Below are 20176 nucleotides of genomic sequence, written 5' to 3'. Positions count from 1 at the left end.
GCCGCTCTAGCCGCCTCGAGGCGGGGAGAGTCGGCCAAATAGTCGCAAAACTCAAGGACCGGAAGATCGGGCTGCTGCGTAAAACGCTCCTCGAAATGTTCTCGAAACCCCTCGCAGATCTCCCGAGTCGATTCCAGGGTGCGTCCATCCGGATGTTTGACTTTCGCAATGTATTTGTCCGAGCCACGCCTAGAAACCTCACGGCGCACGTCTGCATCAGAATTGACTGCTTCGTTGCCTATCTTTCTAAGCCTAGCTCTAACTACTTGGCCTTCGTAACGCTCGCTAGTCTCGCGTAGAAGGTCCTGCTTAGCTAGTTCCTGACTAACCCTATCACCCTCCCCCGTAGCCTGGGCTAGTTTCTGCTCTAGCTTCTTCTTCGTCTTGGCCTTATCTAGTGCGAGGCGCTGGGCATACTTGACGGAGAAGCTTCTGATCTTGGCTTTGAGACCTAACCACCACTTACTCCCGGTAACCGCCCCCACTAGTGCCTTTTTAATCAATTCTCTTAACTGATCTTGGAAGTCTTGTATCTCCAGAAGGGAGGTGTTTTACTTCCAGTACCCCGCTAACTTAGGCCTATTTCCTAGCGTCAGCCGGGCCATAACTAATTTATGGTCCGTCTGGCCTAGCCAAGTGAACGTGGGACAAGATAAGAAGTCTACTTTGCCTCTCCTAACTAACATCCTGTCCAAATAGGTATTTGGATAGGAGGAAACACTATTGGTCCACGTCCACATCTCCCGCCCTGGATGCTCGAACCGAAACCTGTCGACCAGACCGCATCTAGCCATCAGATCAGCCAGGCTGGACTCGCACCTCTCCGAACCTCTAGCTCCGCCTCCTACCTTATCTATGTCGGGGTCTAAGATGGCATTCCAATCCCCCATTAGCACTACCCGCTTCCGACAATCTACAAACGCGTCAAGCTGACTGAAGAATGAGACCCTCTCACGAGCGGTGCTGGGCGTATGAACCGCAATCACCTGAAACACAGAATCTTTTACGGCAACATCGGCCACAACCAGCCTACCCACCGCATCTCTATGGACAACGTCGACCGTCGCCGACAGGGTACGTTTAACCAGCACAGAAACTCCCTTCCCCCGCAGGCTGCCATATGCTGAGAAAACCTCAAAGTCTCGGGCCAGCACCTGACAGTCCACAGAGGAAACGAAATGCGTCTCCTGAATCGCAGCAACATCCACTCCCAGGGACAAGAGGTCGTGCCGGAGGCGAGCCGCCCGGCCCGATGATCTCAAGCCCCTCGCATTCAGACTAGCCAAATTCAAAGCCATGGTACTTACTTTAAGGTGTGTTACACTCAGCTCCGAAGTCAGCCGGGGAAAGGACACCGACGTTGTGTGCAATGCTCAAGGTGGTCAGGTTTTCCATGTCCCGACCTTCTCTCACAATGCCGCCGACATCCAAAGGGTAAGTCAATTTAAGGGCCCTATAGAGTGACGGATGGACCAACACTGGGACCCTTCCCTTGCATTGTTTTGCGAGTTCCTCAAGGGAAGGGTCATTTTTCCTAATGAGTTCAATTCCCGGACCAGCCCCTTCAGCGGCCTCCAGCATTGTCCACACGTTGGTTTTGCAGGCCTCAGGAAGCCTGACGAAAGTTGTTAGCCGTGGGGCGTCCGGGAAATTAGAGGGGACATTTTCCCCCTATCTGTTGGCAGTCCAGCAGAGGTTTTAAATTTTTTCTCTGCCGGTGTGGTAAGCCCATTGCCACAGACAGGGGGTCTACAAAACAAAGTTCCTCTCTCGTTTCGAGGGCGAGAGTCCCTATTGGAGTGAGTCTGTAAGTGGGAGAATCTGAAGGGTCTCTCCCCCTCCCGGGTTCATTCTTTTCTTTCTGGGATGGCGGCTCAATTTGCATTGGTGTGGGGACGAGTGTCTGTGTGGTGTCTGGTGTTGGTACGGTGTCTGGTGTTGGTGCGGTGTCTGATGTTGGTGTTGGTGCGGTGTCTAGTATTGGTGTGGTATGGGGGTGGAAGTGGGTTGTGTTGTTGTTAGAGGTGGTGTATGCTCACAGGGAGTGGGGGCTGCCTTTTCTTCCCCTTTCCTTTTCTTTTTTATTCTTTTGAATGAACCGGGGAGTGGTGAGGTTGAGTTCCTCTCCCTCTCACTAGCAGATTCATCCTCAGAGGAGCAGTGTTTTCTTCGCTTGATCCCCGTCTCAATTGGTGTGGGGACCGTTGGTTGCTGCTGCTCCTCCAATTGCTGTTTCTCCGGTTGATGCTGTTGCTGTTGTGGTTGCTGCAGCCGTTTTTGTTGCTGCTGCTCCTGTTCTGGCTGTTGCTGCTGCTGCTGTTTTTGTTGTTGCCGCTGTTTTCGTGGCATTGGTTGTGGAATTGGCCGCGGCAGCTGATGTTGTTGTTGCGGCTGGTTCAACGGCTGGTTTGGCTGCTGCTGCTGTGTCTGCTGCCGTGGCTGTTGTGGAGGCTGCTGTTGTTGTTGCTGCCTCGGTTGTTGGGTTGGTGGTGGGACGGTGGCAGATGGGATTGTGGGCTTCCGTTTCCGCCTCATTACCGTGATCCATTCCTCCCCCTTGGCCTCCTGCGTAGTTTTAGGTTTCCTCAGTGCTGGGGTTGGTGCTCCGGTTGCAGGAGTTATGACAGCCTGTTTGGACACTGGTGCTGTCTCAGAGGTTGGGACCGCCTTTAGTGTCACTTGAGTAGGAGTTGACCTTTGAGGGCAGCTCTTGGCCATGTGACCCTGCTTTTGGCAGAACCAGCAGTGCGGACGACGCCCCTCCACCACTACTGTCATAGTTGCCTCCTTAAAAGTCAGCTGTGCTGGTATCGCTTGGAAGCCTTCTTTCTTTAGCCTCATGGCCACAGTGTAGCTGCCCAAGTGCATGCCGGTTTTCGAACGCACTGGGGTTATTTTTTCCACTTCGCCAAACTGTGTGAAGAAGGATCCCAGGATTTCTGCTGATATTTGCATAGGTACATTGAATACCTGCACCCGGGTCCTTGTCCTGCCCTGGTATTCGGGCTTTAGTTTTATTCTCCCATACTTAATTTCCTGTAGGGAGAGTCTCTCCGCATCTTCCTTGGTTGGTAGGAGGATGTCCCACATGGCGTAGCTCCTCTGGTACAGGTATAGTACTGGGATGTTTAGCTTGTGTAGGAGCCCCGCCATGTCTTCCTTTTTCATCCCTAGGAGGCGGTTTTCCGGCATATCCGAGATGATGAGGGAGAGGACTCTGTCTTCGATTGCCTCCCAAGCGCCTGGCACTGGTTTAATTTCTGCCCCCTCTATGTATTGTCTGTACTTGGTCAAGTACAAGTCTCTATACTCTTGAGGGGACAGTTGCTTCTCTACAGTCTTCCCCCATGCCGACCCTCTTGTTGGTGTTGGATCTTTGGTGAGGTTGGACTGTTTTTGTTGTTCCTTTGCGGAAGGGTTGCTATTTTGAGGGGTATTTCCCTTTCCGCTTTCCTTTGGGACCGACTCTCCTTGCTCTATACTTCTTCCAGGAAATACCTCCCTTTTTGGGGAGTCGGCCTCCTGGGGAGCATTGTCCTCTTTATTGTCCTTGAGAGTTTTTGCCCCTTTTGTTTTGGGGAGGTCTAGGCTGTATGCCCCCTCGTTTTCTTGATTTGCTCCCCTTTTGGGGCAGTTGTGCTCCCCAGGAGGACTGTCTCCCTTATCGTCCTTTAGGGCTACTGCCTCTTGATTATTGTCAGAGCGGGATGCCCCGTCCAACATTATTTTTTCTCCCCTTTGTGGGGAGTCGCCCTCTTGGGGAGCTGCTGGTGAGTTTTCTCCCTTCTGGGGGGCGTCCTTTGGTTTAGTGTCCGGGCGGTATGCCCCGTTGCTTTTTGCTTTCCCTGTTGGGGAGTCGTCCTCTTGGGGAGCAGTTTTTCCTGTGGTAGCCCCCTGGCTGGGGGTATCTGTATTGGTTGTCCCTGGGCTGGGGGTGTCCATTTTTGAAAAAAGCTCTCTCTTCCCTGTATTAGAATTCACCAAAATGAGTGACGTGGAGTCGGCGTCCAAAGTGGGGAGCCGACTTTGGCGCCAAAAAGAAGTGGCGCCAAAGGCGGCAAGAGGGGAGATAGAACTGAGAGAGGGAGTGGGAAGTTAGTGGAGGGAAGAGAGAAAGTGTTTCCGACCCTCCCTCGCGGGAAGGTCGTAAATTATCAGCTCGGATCCCCCCGTGAGGGGGGAGAGCAGAGAAAGACAGACCAAGTGGGTGTGCGGACAGAACGCTACCCGACAAGCTCGTCAGGTGTTCCGGGCACGAGAGTGTGTCGCCAGAACAACACTGCCTATCGCTGTGTATGTATCAGAGAACAGATACTACACTTTACACTTTGATCTTGGCCAAAAGGCCAAGTAATATTTATTTATTTGCGATCCCCATCTTCATAGTTGTTGTTGTTTTTTTTTTTTTTTTTTTTTTTTTTTTTTTTACAAAGGCATCACCACATTATCAAGGCCCAGAGGCCACTCAAGGATAAGGGTTAAAGAGTGTACAGTAGAAATTGGTCAATATAGTAATCATTAGTAATGAAAATTTGGTAAAGTTAATAACTTATATGGAACGGCTCATCAAGAACTTATTTACTTTAGACTTGAACACAACCATATTGTAGTCAGCCGGAAAGCAGGAAAACGGAAGACAATTCCACAGGCGTGCAGTTCTAAGAAAGAAGCTTTGTTCATGGAATCTACGTTTAGGTTTAGGCACAGATAAAGAGTGGGGGAAATTATTGATAGTGTTTACAGCTAGACGAGTGTTTCTTGTGAAAGTTTGGCGAGGGGGGACCATAGATTGAAGCTCAGTTGAACACTTTCCATGAAAATAACGATACATCAGAGACAAACTCGCAACATCTCTTCTGTGAGATAGAGGTTGCAAGGAGGAGAAAAGGACACCTCCCACGAGGCCACGAAGTCTATTTTGAACTCTATCAAGGCAGGACAAGTCCTTTCTAGCAGCTCCTGCCCAGATGTGGCAACAGTATTCCATCCTTGGACGTACCTGGCTCTTACATAGGTAGAGAATAGCATCAGCAGTGAGATATCTACTGGATCGATAGAAAGATCCCACCATTTTTCCAGCGGCCTTGGCAACAGATTTGATATACGTGTTCCATTTAAGATCAGGAGTAATGGTCAAGCCCAGAAGCTTGTCAAAACTGGAGGCCTCCTGAAGACGAGAGCCATTCATTTCAATTGATGACAAATGTAGATTAGAATGTTGATGATGTAAAGAGAGAAGCTTGGTTTTAGATGCATTAAAAGTAACCAGCCATTTCTTTCCCCATTGTACTACGTGCTCAAGATCAGAGGAGAGAGAATTGGAGAGAACTTGGTCGTTTACTGTCTTAGATGTGGTACCATAAATGGTAGTGTCGTCAGCATAAATGTCTACAAATGATGTAAGGATATGATTTGGAAGATCATTAATGTAGATCAGGAAAAGAGTTGGGCCCAGGATGGATCCCTGAGGGACACCGGCATTAATACTGTGAGCTTCTGATTTTTGCCCCTCAACTACTACTCTTATGAACCTATCAGAAAGAAATGATTTAATAATTGAGAAGACTTTTCCAGCTATACCATAGCTAGCGATCTTATGAAGTAAACCTTTATGCCATACCCTATCAAAGGCTTTAGATATGTCAAGAGCAATTGCCCTAGAAAGATTGCCTCCATCGAGAGATTTGCTAATCCTATGCGATATAACTGTAAGGACATCTGCTGTAGATCTAGCAGAACGGAAACCATATTGAGTGTCACTAAGAAGGTTATTTTTGTTGAGATGTTTGATTACTTCTGTATTTAACACAGATTCTAGCAACTTACTCATGACGCACAGGAGACTTATTGGCCTGTACTGAGAGGGGGATGAGCGATCACCTGAATTCTTAAATACAGGGCATACTGATGAGATTTTCCAGGGAGATGGGAAACTATTCTCCTTAAGACAACGTTTAAACAGTTTTGTAAGTATGGGCGCTAATTCAGGTTGAAGTTTTTTGAGTACTATAATTGGAATACCATCAGGGCCAGTTGCTTTACTCGAATCAAGGTTTTTGATTAGCTTCGCAACATCACGTACAGATATACGTATATCACATAGCGTGTTTTCTGATACAGGAGGAAATATTGGGGGTTGGCGGTCTTGGTCGCAAAGGGTAGAATTAGCTGCAAAGTTCTTGACAAAGAGTTTGGCTTTGTCTGATGCTGACGAGATTACCTCAGGTCCATTGATAATAGTTGGGACAGAGCACACGCTTCTGTTCAGGATTCTGTTTGCTATTTGCCAAAACTGGTGGGAACCAAGCCGCTGCTCAGCTACTTTGTTAGTTGTTGTTGTTTCACCACGTTTCGCTCAATTATTCCTCTGGCCTTCATCAGGTGATTAACCGTGACAAGGATAGGGATGCTGAGTCTTAATTGTATCCTCAGTAATTACTACCTTTGATAGTTATCGTATCACCACTTTGGGGTCCGTGGCACAGTGGATGGAGACGTTGAATCTCTATGGTTTCATGTGAGCATTGTTTGAAGATAGTGGTTTCAATCCTATCCAAAGCCGGCCAGAGGATTAGTTGGGCAAAACGCGAGACGATAGCTATGAAAGGTTCGGCATTCCTATCTCATTGCGGTTAACCACCTGAAGAAGGCCAGAGGAATAGTTAGCCGAAACGTAAAAGAGTTGCCAATCTGATAGGCCCTGAACTGCCTTGTTTGGGGTGAAAATGTAATAATAAAAAACAAAAAAACTAAACAAACAAACAATACTCACATTATTCAGTTCTATCCTATTAGATAAGAAAGGCAATTGTTTTTGGTGATGCTAAAAAAAAATGTCTGAATACTTGGAAAACTTTGTCATTTTATTAGAGCTGCGAGGAAAGCAGCTAAAAGATTGGAGACAAACACTGGAGGCTTCAACCGGTGACGCATCTGAAGGAAACCCCTAAGAAAAAAAGGGGCCAGCAAAGGAAGATAAATGCCAAGGAATCTATTCTACACTAGACAGAATAATAATTCTGTCAGCCTCTAATTATGGATCCTAGTTGCGTAGCTGCTAGACTTTTTGTGAATGTCAATTTGATGTATAAAGTAATTTGCATATGTGTATTTTTGTGACAAGTAAAACATGAGAAATCTTTCATGCTTATGTAATTCCTTATATTGGCTTTTTTTTAACAATTCACATAGATTCGAAAAAGTTGTCAAAAGACAAATATATAACAAATGTTATCAAAGGCAAGATAAGTTACTTTTCTATATAACTTGATAAGTTTTTAGTGTTTTTATTTAATGTAAAATGTTAATTCGGTTAAAAAAAACATGCAGTGTTTATTGGTATATTTGAAAAAGACAAATGGCGGCTCACTATTGGATATGTCAAGTTTGGAAAAATGAGTTCAAACTAAAAAAAAATATACAAAATACTGTTAGAAACTCGCTCAATATGTTACCATGACATAGCCTGGCATATATTCGGTGGGTTTTTAACAGTATTTTGTATTTTTTTTTTAGTTTACTCATTTTCCCAACAAGCGAACCACCATTTGTCTTTTTCAAATATACTGATTAAACATTTTACATGAAATAAAAACTAAAAACTTATCCAGTTAGGTAAAAAATAACTTATCTTGCCTTTGATAACATTTGTTATATATTTGGTTTTTGAGGAATTGTTTGAATCTGTGTATAGTATAACAAATCCCTTATATTCATGTATGTGCGAAAATTTTGTCAAATGTTGAAATATTGAGGGTGGTGGGTACAGAACATGTGGAGGAGTAGTTCATGAGTCTCTGCTCTAAATTCAGAACCTAAAAAAAATGTTTATGCTTTGTTTTTATTTTATTTTATCCTCTGTTATCTGAGATGGGAAGGGCATTAGGTATTGTGTGAGGCTTGGTCAACACTGGAATTCGCATATTAAAACAAAACTATCAATATGAGACTATCCGGCCTTTAATGCTAAGATCAAGGTGTACTGCTTGTTTTCGGTTGCAAACAAGTGGGCGGTCTATCATTTAGAAAGGTTTGGAAAGGTCTTACTAACACCCTTTTTTAGTTTTTAGCCCCCCCCCCCAACGATAAAATTTAAGATTTATGTATATATTTATTTAAAGAAAAAAAAAATTGAATCTTAAGTAGGACGACCCTTGAAGTGAATGTGGTATTATGGTGATTGAGAACTCTAGCTTGGAAAATATTAGACAAATATTAGTCACAATGACAAGAACGTTTAAAGATCCCTCGTCTCCACACTTGAATGGCCTTGTGCCAAATTTGTTTGATTATTCTATAATTGTAAAATTTTCTGAAATGAATAACTTTTTCAAAGTGTAGTATCTGTTCTTTTCTCGGTCAGAAAAGGAGAAAACCTATATTCGAATTTTGTTCTAATCTGGAGTGCTCCCCTTTTGGGGCATTTAATTTTACCCACAGGAAATGACGGATACATGATTTGTATAGTAATTACTGTCTTCCATCGTTGTTGTTGCACAACGTTTTGGTCAACTAATCTTCTGCCATTATCCATTGTTCCATGGACTCTCAAGAAGAATGAATGCTTAAAGGGTTTTAGGGTTTTAATGTTTCTAAAAAAAAAATTTTTTTTTTTTTTCACAAGTTCATATTAAAAAAAATATTGTCAAAGCATCAAACATCTTATTTTAAAAAGCTTTTTCGTATAAAATTTGTCTCCATATATAACCGATCAAATTGAAGGTACTTGTTTAATAACGTCCACAAGGTTGTCGGTGGGAAGATGTGATGCAAGGTTGAAGATTGGGTTAGACAGTGTGCCCCACCCCCTCCCTGCAAGCAACAGAGCACGTCTGCAAAAAATTTCTGAACTGGTACAGTCCCGTCATCATTCACATGTAAAGATGCCTCAGGCCATTAGCAATAACCTGTGCGTGTGTGCATTTGAGAATAATGAGATCAATTGGATCACAAATTATTGAATCTCGTGATATCAAGTTTTACAAATTATTTTTGGGAGGTAATATTTTTATATAAGACAATCCCAGCCGAATAAGAATTGCTCAATATACTAAATAGGGCAAAATAAAATTTATAATATTTTAATATTTAAATTTCATTCAGAAAAATATAATTTTTCAAAACAAAAATTTATTATTTGAATAAGAAATACAATTCAAAGTAATTTCCTTAATACATGAGATGAATACAGAGATGAGCCTACATTGAAAATCCATGAATTAAGGAAATTACTTTGGATTGTATTTGTTCAAATAATAAGTTTTTTAATTTTTTTAAAATATTTTTTTTATTTATTTATTTACTTATTTATTTATTTATTTTATTTTTTTTTGAAAAATATTTTTCTGAATGAAATTAAAATATAAAAAACTATAAATTTATACTGATACACGGCATAATCACGTTGACACACAGGTTCTCATCAGATCACCAAAGTTAAGTAGTTCAGCCCGGCTAGTACCAGATGGGTAACCATTTGGGACTTCTAGGCACTATGTGCTCTCTGCTTATCTCGGCATTTTTCCAGTCGTCCTGAACCTCCAATTGCCACTGGTATTTAACAATGCTGACTCTGTAGAGGTATGGTTGACTATTGCACAATTCTTGCCACAAAAATTGCATGCGCAGGCACCCTTACAATGGGTATCCATAGCCTGTCAAGACTGAAGGAAGCTACTAATATATATATAATAACCAAGTGGATTGCAGTTTAATTGGAATAGAGTTCTTCGGAACCATAATATGTGAACCAAACTTAATTTTTCCTGCTTTTGCAAAGTTCAAATATGGCTTAGGGTTAAGAGCTTCATTTGGTTTCGTCTTTTGTATGATTTTTGTCAATTATTGCTGCTGATTTTATCTTTGAACCTTTTAAGCAGGGAAGGTCAAGATTAAGATTCATTCTTAAACACAGTTAAGAATACATGAGATTTTCTGGTAATCATTCAAGACTATTCTCTTCAGATTATCGTAAATACCTGATATTCTTCTATTGTAGCATATCTGCCATAGATGACAGGCCAGTATTTTCTGGTTGATGACTTGCAAAGATTTGGACGATTATATTTATAGTCGGGGATAATGAACTAATCAGTTATTGGATTTGCCATGTAAAATATACTGAATCTCTTTTTCAATCATGGCTTTTTGTTTTGACATGAGAAGGAACCCTGCTCTGCTGATTCTGACTGGATTAATACTATCTTTTTAAAACCTAGAATTCTTTACAAGTCAAAGCTTCTTATACTGAATTGATGCTGCCGATTTTTTTTTTTCTTGGGACAACTACATTTACTATTTGCAAATGGATAATTTTCTTTTCTCTGCAATATTTATTTCTTTTGTTGTCCCTTTTTAAATGAATTTTCTATTACAAGAATAGCTCTCCACTAATTCAATGCATTTCAATGCAAATAAATAAAGCAAAATGCATTGATAAAAATACTGACTACATGTATGAAGTTATGGGCTTGGAACTTTTTTTTTTTTTTTTTTTGCCGCACCAATTTTTCTGATTTAAATTTTCATTCTTTTGATTCATGACCATGTATGGAATTCTGATGGCTTACTTAAACATTTGTTTTAATGTGCTTATGTCAACATATTGATATCAACTCATTACTAATATTCAATAGCTGGTGTAATTTTTTATTTAACTTTTTTAATAGTAATATTTGTATTATATGGATTCTTTGGCCACTGTTCTCATCTTGAGTGTTAATTTCGCAGCCTGTCAGTCAATGTAAGTTCTGACCTTTTCCAGGAGTATTTTGTTGAATTTGGGAATCTGCATGGAATTTCAAACAACCCTTTATTTAAACCATGGGGTGAGCTTGGTCTTGTTTTATCAGCCATGATTGGGTAGAATTCCTAAGTAATTCACAATTGTATTTTGACTGTCGCTTACACAGAGGATTGAATCCTTGTAGACACGGCCAAAAATGGCCGAAAAATCAAGTTGTTTTTTAAAACGAAATTACATTTATTAAAATCCATTATTTCTGAGTAACTTTTTATTTTTCAGAAAGATAAAACCCTGAATTTTATCATATTGAAAGTAGAATAATGTAAAACATTTTCTATTTTTAATTAAATTTTAAATGTTAAATTTCCCCAAAAGTTAACAATTGGCGTTTTTTGTTTTGCACAAAAAACGTATATAAATAGTTAAAAAAAAAAAAAAGAAGGTTTTTGAAAGAATTAATTAGTTTATTTCTTGTCTAAGATTTAGGGTGATTTTCTATGAGAATATGCAAAAATATTATAAGTACCTGAATTTCAAATAATTCCACTTATTCATATAGGCAACCAGTTACTTCGAGTCGATTTGATTACTGTTTACATTTGTACTTGATAAAAAGCAAACTAAGGAAGATCAAACAGGCCAAAAAAACATTTTTCAGTGACGGAAATTTCAATGTATTATTAATGCTGAGGCTGGCCAGTACCAGATGGGTGACCATTTGTATGAGTTTGGTTTTTAATGTGTATGTGTGTGGGGGCCAGGCTCTCCAAAATGGGGAGGGGGCAATTTAAAGCAGCTAAGAAAAAATTATTTTAGCGCGTTTGGTCCACCGTAGTCGAAAGGTGGCAAACGTTTCCAAACTTGATCGAAAAAATAATATTTTTAACACAAAGGGCACAATATTTATCGAATTTTTTTGTATCAATTCTTCAAAGCATGCCCTGTTTAATAATGGTCATGCATTATTCGGCTCGCTAAAAAGAAATTGTTAATTTATTTATCAAAGATTTTAAAATGGCTTTTTTCGTATAAATATTAAAAAAATTTTTTTTTTTTTTTTTTTTTTGCTTAACTTAAATTAATTATTTTACTTAACATATTCACCGAATTTCACACTTCAAAACTCAAAAGCGGGATAATTAAACACAATCGAAGTTCTGATATTCAGACATCAAAATAAGGTATGCAAACAAGTTTATTTATTTTATTTTTTTTCTTTTTAATCTATAATCCCGTCCCTTACAACAACACAATGTTTATTCAGTTTCAGATGATTATTTTAAGCATATTTGGAACCCCCTCAAAACAGGGGGGGGGGTTGTAAGCAAAAAAAAAAAAAATATATATATATATATATATATATATAAATATCGTTTATGAAAAATAAGTGCACTGTTATAAAGTTCATTCTTCTCTTAATAATCGCTGAAAATTTCGTATTGATTGGATAATTACCCGATTTTTGGTAGATTTTTAAAAAGACGGTCCGTCAAAAAGTACTTACCTGCCCCCCCCCCCCCGTTTTGGCGGTGCCTAAATCCTTGTGGTGTAGTTGATAAAGTACTTGGTGAAATTCAGTTGTAAAGTTCCTATTTTGGAGGAAGAAGGTTCAATCTTCAGTGTGGGCAACACTCAAAATACAACTAAATATTGCGTGTGCATTCTTTTAATGATAAAATAATAGTAAAATAATTCTTTAGTTGGAATTTATTACAATATTTTATATTGAAATTTGTTTTTATAGCAATACATGCTGTGCTGCCATGTTGAATGTGTTGGGTTATCGGAGATAATGAAGTCTCAATTTGAAGTAGTGGGAGGGGGGGTGAGTAGATTATGATAAATTTACATACAAATTTCTCATTTAGGTTTATCACAAACAAAAAAAATACTTTTTTGTTTAAATTATTTCTTACAGATTATTTTTCACAAACTGTTTATTTAAAAAAATTTTTTTCAGATTTTCCTTTTTTCACTGATTTTTTTTCATGGATTTTCTTTTCTTTTTTTCTTCTTTTCAGATATTTTTTGCTACCGTTTTGTAACAGATTTATTTAATTTTTTGACCGATTTTAATTTTTGCTGATCTTTAATCTTTTCTTTATTTCTTGTCTTTCAGTGAGCTTCACAGTCACCCCAAGTGATACGATTGTGGGTAAGGATGGAAAGTTGGAATGCTCTACAACAAGTTCAGATAACATTGTAACCTGGATTATCAAAAAAGGATCCGAAATATTAATCCAATATGATAACTCTTTTAGCTTCATGCACCCCTCTGTTCGAAACAGGGCAAGGATCGATATTATGCCGGAGAAACAAAACCGTTTGGCCATTGATATATCACCAGTCCTATGCGAAGATGATGCTAATTACACTTGCATCATCAAACAAGACAAGAGAACTTTGTCATCTAGCGTAATCGAATGGACGGTCAAAGGTAAGTTTGGATTCTCATCAATCACACTGTCGGCTTTTCACCTTCTTTTCTAACATTTAACTGTTTTGTAATTGAAATGTTCTTGATACTTAGCTTGATCAGTTATCAGGTCTCTTTGTAATGATGACAGTGTGTAGAGTTGATCTTTCTCTTTCACAGTTGTAGTTGCGTAATATTTTATGTTAAACGTGAAATAAAATTATGCTTTTTTTTTTTTTTTTTTCTTCTCATAAATGCGTAGATTACACATTTGTTTTTGCTTGTCAGGTCTCCATGGATAAATTTATCTTTAGTTGACCTTTGACAACTGAATATTTTTGCTTATTAGACAAATAGAAAAGTTACTAGCCAAACCCATATGATTTTTAGAATATGACATCTTCATTCTGTGGTGAGTATGTACATCATCATTTTTCTGTGTCTGTGTGTATTTTTTTTTTTTTTTTTTTTTTTTACAAGTACTTTAATGGTAGGTGCTCGGGCAAACTGAAAGCAGTAGTACCCCCCTCCCCCAACAAGCAGCAAAATCTCACTCCTACACTGTAGAGATCCCTAAATGCAGTAAAGCCTTCTACTGCAATAGCTTCTTTCGTCAAACTTTGGAATTCCCTTCCAGTCCCTGCTTTCCTGACTGTACTGACATGCAAAAGTTCAAGGTAATGTGAACAGACATCTGGCTGCCCAACTGCCTATATAGTATCCCTGCAAACCTGGTCCCAAATAGTCACCTTTATGACTTAGTGGCACTGTGCCTTGTTTAGGGTAAAAAAAAAAACTGGCCACGACGGACCTTCTCAAGGTTACATTTGCTTAAATCATCTACATTATTAAATATCGTCCGCACTGATTAATTTCCGAGACAGAACTGACTAGAAACCCTTTCTTCTCTTGCTCTAACCCTAACCCATCCTCTAATATTATTCAACACCTGTTTTTCTGGTGCCTTTGAACTTTTGGCCTTGTATCAAATCACATCATTCGTCTTATCCATCTATGGGTACATTTGTTTTCTGCCAAAGTTTCCTGATCTGTACTAAAGGTGACCCTTATCAAAATTCACACTGGCTAACTTAATTGCAACTTACTGGCATAGGGTTTCAATACTTTACAGTTGTAACAATTATAGAAGTCTCTGACAGCATAGACACAGCACTCTCCCTCGACACTAGCGCACAAGTACATGTATTTGGTGACTTTAATGTCCACCACAAAAACTGGCTTGGATTCTCTACTTACAGATGCAGCGGGCAGCACAACACATAGCTTCGGTATATCTCGCTCCCTATCACAAATGGTTATGTTTCCCACCCGTTTCCCTGACCAGCAAGAACACGCATCACTTCTAGATCTGTTTCTGACCACAGTTCCCGAGAATTGTATAACAAATGCTGACAGCCCACTCGGGAACGCTGATCATGCAGTGATAATGGTCGGAATCGCCCTAAACTCCAGACCCAAAACTGAAGAGCCAGTGCTCAAAACAACAAAATATTATAAAAAGGCTGACTGGGAAGCCATCAGAGATCTTATCAGAGATGCCCCATGGGGAAATATTTTTTCTCCTCCTGCTGAAGAGTGCGCAAATGAGACCACTGAATGGTTCAAAACGGCAATTGAAGCACATGTTCCCATGCGGAAATTTTATAGCAAGCCCCACTCTCCCCAATGATTTACTTCTACTTGCGCAACTGCCATTGCTCAAAGGCAGCATGCATACTGCAGATTTAACCGACATAAGTCCAGTTCAAACAGACAGAAGTATATAGAAGCTAGAAATAACGTTAAGAAAGAAATAGCGACAGCTAAGAGAGAATTTACTGAAACCACTAAAAAATGCATCGAAGCACAAAAATTAGGAATGCGTGACTTCTGGAAAATCTACAACAGTCTAGTAAATAATGGGCAATCAACAATTCCCCCACTAACCAACAACCAAGGTTGTTTGCTCAGCAACCGACAAGGCTAATATACTTGCCAGTCGGTTTGCCTCAAGCTCCACACTAGACCCTTTCAACCACCCCCTGCCTGACTTTCCTTTGTGGACAGACGCCATACTAGATCTAAAAATCACCCCTTCTCAGGTGCATGCTATCATAAAAAACCTTGACACTTCAAAAGCATGTGGACTTGATCTTATTCCAGCTGTGCTATTAAAAAAGTGCTCAGCCGAAGTAGCTCCAGTTCTCTCCAAATTCTACAACAAATGCCTTAATGAAGCTTGCTTTCCAGGCTGTTGGAAAACTGCTTCTGTGGTACCAGTATTCAAGAATTCTGGCGAAAAAACTGACCCATCAAATTATTGCCCCATTAGCCTCCTCCCACTTTTTGCCGAAATATTTGAGACTATAATTAACCATGCTCTAGTCCATCACCTTACAGATGCTAAACTTCTGACTGACCAACAATATGGATTTAGACAAGCGTGTTCCTAGCAGACATCCTCACTGTAATCTTTGAACGTATATACCATTCACTGGACAAAGAGGGGAAGGTCAGAGCAGTAGCTTTAGATATATCTAAGGTTTTTGACAGGGTATGGCATGAGGGTCTCCTCAGGAAAATTAGATCATACGGTATCACTGGTAGAATACTTAACATAATTAAATCCTTCTTAGATAAGAGAAAAATCCAGGTTGTCCTCGACGGTTGTACATCTAAACAATATGATATAAATGCGGGAGTGCCTCAAGGGTCTATCCTTGGACCTCTATTGTTCCTAATGTTCATTAATGACCTCCCCGACAAAATTGCCTGTGAGATGACACCACACTCTATAACAGGCACGACAGGAAAACAAATGAACACATATCTAAAGAAATGGCAAAAACACTAGAGGATGACCTCCAATCTGTAGTGGAATGGGGACAAATGGATGGTCACATTCAATGCTGCCGAGACTAAACTGGTTTCCTTCAATAATTACAAGAAACCTTCTCTGCCACCAATAGCAATGGCTAGTAACTCTTTATCTGAGAGTAGATCTTTCAAAATGCTTGGCCTAACGTTCACAGGAAACATGAGTTGGAAAAATTACATTGAAAGCATTGCCAGGACTGCTGCGAAGAAGGTAGGCTCTCTCTACCGTGCTAGAAAACTACTAACACCCGAAAGTATCCTGTACCTCTATAAGGCAACCATTCGCCCATGTATGGAGTATTGCTGTCACATTTGGGCTGGTGCATTTGCTACTAGTCTCTTGCTCCTAGACAAGGTTCAAAAGAGTCGCCAATATGAGAGGCCCTGAACTGGCATCTAAGCTTTAGCCTCTGTTCCATCGACGAAATGTTGTATCCCTCTGCCTGTTCAAGTATTTTAGTGGTGAATGCTCTGGCAAACTGCAGACACTTGTGCTCCCACCACGTAGACACCCTCGACAAACCCGACAGGCAGCTAAATCCCACCCCCACACAGTAGAGATCCCTAGATGTCAAAGATCTTTCTCCTCCAGTAGTTTCTTCCCCAGAATCACTAGACTCTGGAATTCCATTCCAGGCCCCTGCTTCCCCAACTGTACTGACATGCAGAAGTTCAAGTGTAACGTGAACCGACATCTTGCTGTCCAAATCCCAACATCCCAGTAGTTGCTGCCCTTGATAGTAGCTCCTTACACCAAAGTGGCAATGTGCCTTGTTTGGGGTGAAAATGTAATAAAAAAACAAAAAAAAAAAAAACACATGCAGCTTAAGAATACGAATACTACATGTAAAAAGCAGGTTTTTTTTTTGTTCTTTTTAAATTTTTTTTATTTTGTTCGAGCTGGAAATCGGGCATCCTGTTGGATGCCAGACGTTCACCTACTATCTCATACATTCCAACTTTGTGACACACAATATGGTTTCGCTCTGCAAGATCTACCGCAGATGTGCTGACGGTTATATCTCACAGGATTAGTGAATCTCTTGACAAAGGCTTCCTTTCTAGGGCAATTGCTCTTGACATATCAAAAGCCTTCGACAAGGTATGGCATAAGGGTCTACTTCAAATTTCCAGCTACGGTATAACTGGAAATGTTTTCTCAGTCATTGAATCATTTTTCTCCGATAGGCTCATAAGAATAGTGGTCGATGGACAAAAATCAGAGGCCTGCAGTATTAATGCTGGAGTCCCTCAGGGGTCAATCCTGGGCCCAACTCTCTTCCTGATCTACATCAATGATCTCCCTAAACACATACTTAAATCATTCGTTGACATCTATGCTGATGACACGACCATCTATGGCAACACGTCAAAGACTGTAAATGACGAAGTTCTCTCTGATTCTCTCTCCTCTGATATCGAGTGCGTGGTTCAGTGGGGGAAGACGTGGCTGGTTACCTTTTAATGCATTTAAAACCAAACTCCTATCCTTACATCATCAACGCTCTGATCCCCATCTGGCATCAATTGTGATGGATGGCTCTCGTCTGGGAGAGGCCCCGTGTTTTGACAAGCTTCTGGGTTTGACCTTTACTCCTGATCTGAAATGGAACACGTACATCAAGTCTGTTGCCAAGGTCGCTGGAAAGATGGTGGGATCCTTCTACCGCTCCAGAAGATATCTCACTACTGATGCAATTCTCTATCTATATAAAAGCCAAGTACGTCCAAGGATGGAATACTGCTGCCATATCTGGGCAGGAGCTGCTAAAAACAGCATATCCTGCCTTGACAGAGTACAAAATAGACTTTGTGGCTTAGTGGGGGATGCCCTTTTCTCTACCTTGCAATCTCTCTCCCACAGAAGAGACGTTGCGAGCCTATCCTTGTTTTATCGTTATTTCCATGGCAGGTGCTCGTCTGAACTCCAATCTCTGGTCCCCCCTCACCAATCTTATATGAAAAACACTCGTCTAGCCGAATCCACTGTGAAAAATTTCCCCCACTCTTTATCTGTGCCTAAATCAAAACGTGGATTCCATGAACAAAGCTTCTTTCTTAGAACTGCACGCCTGTGGAACTCTGTTCCGTCTGCCTGCTTCCCACCTGACTACAACTTGGATGTGTTCAAGTCCAACGTGAACAAATTCCTAATGAACCGCCCCCTTAAGTAAACACTTCATCAAATCTCCACACTAACGTAATGTACTTGCAATAACCCTTATCCCTGAGTGGCTTCCGGGCCTTGATAAGTGGTGACCACTGTGTAAAAAAAAAAAAGAAGAGGTCTTTTTAAGATTCTAACCATCAGTTTAAATGCAATTGGGTATATATCTCTAGCACTTTGTTCACTGGGTATATTTGCCAGGTAGGTTTTGAAATTTTTCCATGAGTGATAATTATTGGAATGATAGTAATTTTCCAAAAATTTCAGTTTCTTTTCATGTCATACATGACATTGATAATTATGTTCTCCTTAACTCTATTTAACCAGGAATCACTGTGATCACTAACTTCCAAGGTTGCTTCTTTCTCCTTGTTCCATATCGCTATGTCAAGTTTAATAGTTCTTTTTTCTAGGTACATAGCTGTAGGAATTGCATAGACATGATGGAAATCTGAAATTCCATTTTCGCCATAATAGAAGTCTTTCAGCTGACTGAAGAACCATTGTTTTTCAAATCCAGCACAAGCAACTTTTTTCTTTTGAAAAAACGAAGCCACATGAGAAGGGGCTCATGGTATGGTCTGCACCCCCTAAGAAAAATACATGGTAATTTTTTTTTTTTTAAATTCCATTTCTCCTTTCAAGAACTAAGAACTATATAATTTTGACATGTGTAATTTTGACATAGGATAAAGTGATGTTTATGATAGGGGAGGGAGATGTCTTTTACGCTTTGGTAAAAAAAACTTTTTTATAAAAGAAAATCTTTTCTATAACAAAAAGATCTTGCTGCTTTTATACAAATTTTAAAATTTATTATACTAAATGTGAGTTTATGAATGTTTAATGGTTCTCATGGATGTTTTGTCTCCATATTTCCAGCCCCAGTTTTATCTTGGAAAATTTTAATCGCATGAATACAGCGTAAGACGAGAAAAATGAACGTAAATAAAATCTATATATATATATAAAAGCGAAAATGTATGTATGTTTGTGTGTCTGCTAAAAACTTTTGACTGACGGAAGAAAAATTCACAAACTTGGTATCATATGAAAGCCCCACCCTCCGGACGACAAATATTGAAAAATTAGTCCAAAATGACCAACAGAAGTGCGTCAGCTGATCGATTTTCTGGGGGGGGGGGGGCCAAAAAGTGACATTTTAATGTTAAACATTACATATTTTTAAATCGATTTATAACTGCCCCAAAAAATACGGCCGCCAACTCTTCTACATAAAGTATACATGGGGCCATTTATTTTGGGTCAACTTGTATTTAAAACCCGCTGAGTCATGTCACGTGATCTTGATGTCAGCAAGCTGGAATGGCAGTCTGAATTTAAAAAACATTGTTGTTATCGGTAAAAAAAATTTAACCCTCACACAAGCTAAACTATGAACTTCTACGCTATGACAACGTTACCAAAGTTATTAGCATGTTAAAAATAGTTAGATACGATAGTTAAACGAAAAATAACAAGCCAAAAATGTAAAGTAAAAAAAAAAATACGCTTACAAAAAAATATTAACGATCGAAGTTTTTACAAAAAAAAAAAAAAAAACAGCCAGATGCCATTTTCTTTTTTAGTAACACTCTTTAGAGTAAGGAAGACGAAGTGAGACACACACGTACACAAACGCAAAGGGAGAGAGATGTCTAGACAGGAAACGAAATACATAATTTAATAAACGCTAATGTGAAGTAAAACAAAAAAAAATAAAATACTGCTATGTCCTCTCATAACGCTCCCGCGATGACCTCATTTAGTGGCTATCTGTCAATCAAACCTCTTTCACTCGCTTTATAAGCCTTATTTTAACACTATAATCAATTTCTCTTACTCTTGGCCTAGACGGTTAAGTGGTTGGAATTTGTTTCACCTCCGCATCAAGGCTCCCGGGTTCAATCCAGCCTCACGACCAAAACTTTTTTTTTTTTTCTTTTACATCTTTAGACACGCGGGCAACGTT

General features: G+C 39.9%; 1 protein-coding gene across 5 annotated transcripts in view; it reads left to right on the top strand.

The window, feature by feature from the left end:
• Positions 1-20176, top strand: part of LOC145278068 (uncharacterized) — a 182741-nt gene that overhangs the window by 75687 nt on the left and 86878 nt on the right. For all 5 annotated transcript variants that reach the window (XM_080130318.1, XM_080130319.1, XM_080130316.1 and 2 more), the window contains exon 2: positions 12864-13181. In XM_080130318.1, coding sequence (XP_079986444.1) covers positions 12864-13181 — 318 coding nt within the window. The remainder of the gene's footprint in view (positions 1-12863; positions 13182-20176) is intronic.

The sequence above is a fragment of the Euprymna scolopes genome, chromosome 6, assembly GCF_053919585.1.
Source record: "Euprymna scolopes isolate OS-2025 chromosome 6, ASM5391958v1, whole genome shotgun sequence".
Taxonomy (NCBI): domain Eukaryota; kingdom Metazoa; phylum Mollusca; class Cephalopoda; order Sepiida; family Sepiolidae; genus Euprymna; species Euprymna scolopes.
The sequence above is the reverse complement of the archived record's forward strand: the minus strand, read 5'-3'. Positions and strand labels throughout refer to the sequence as shown.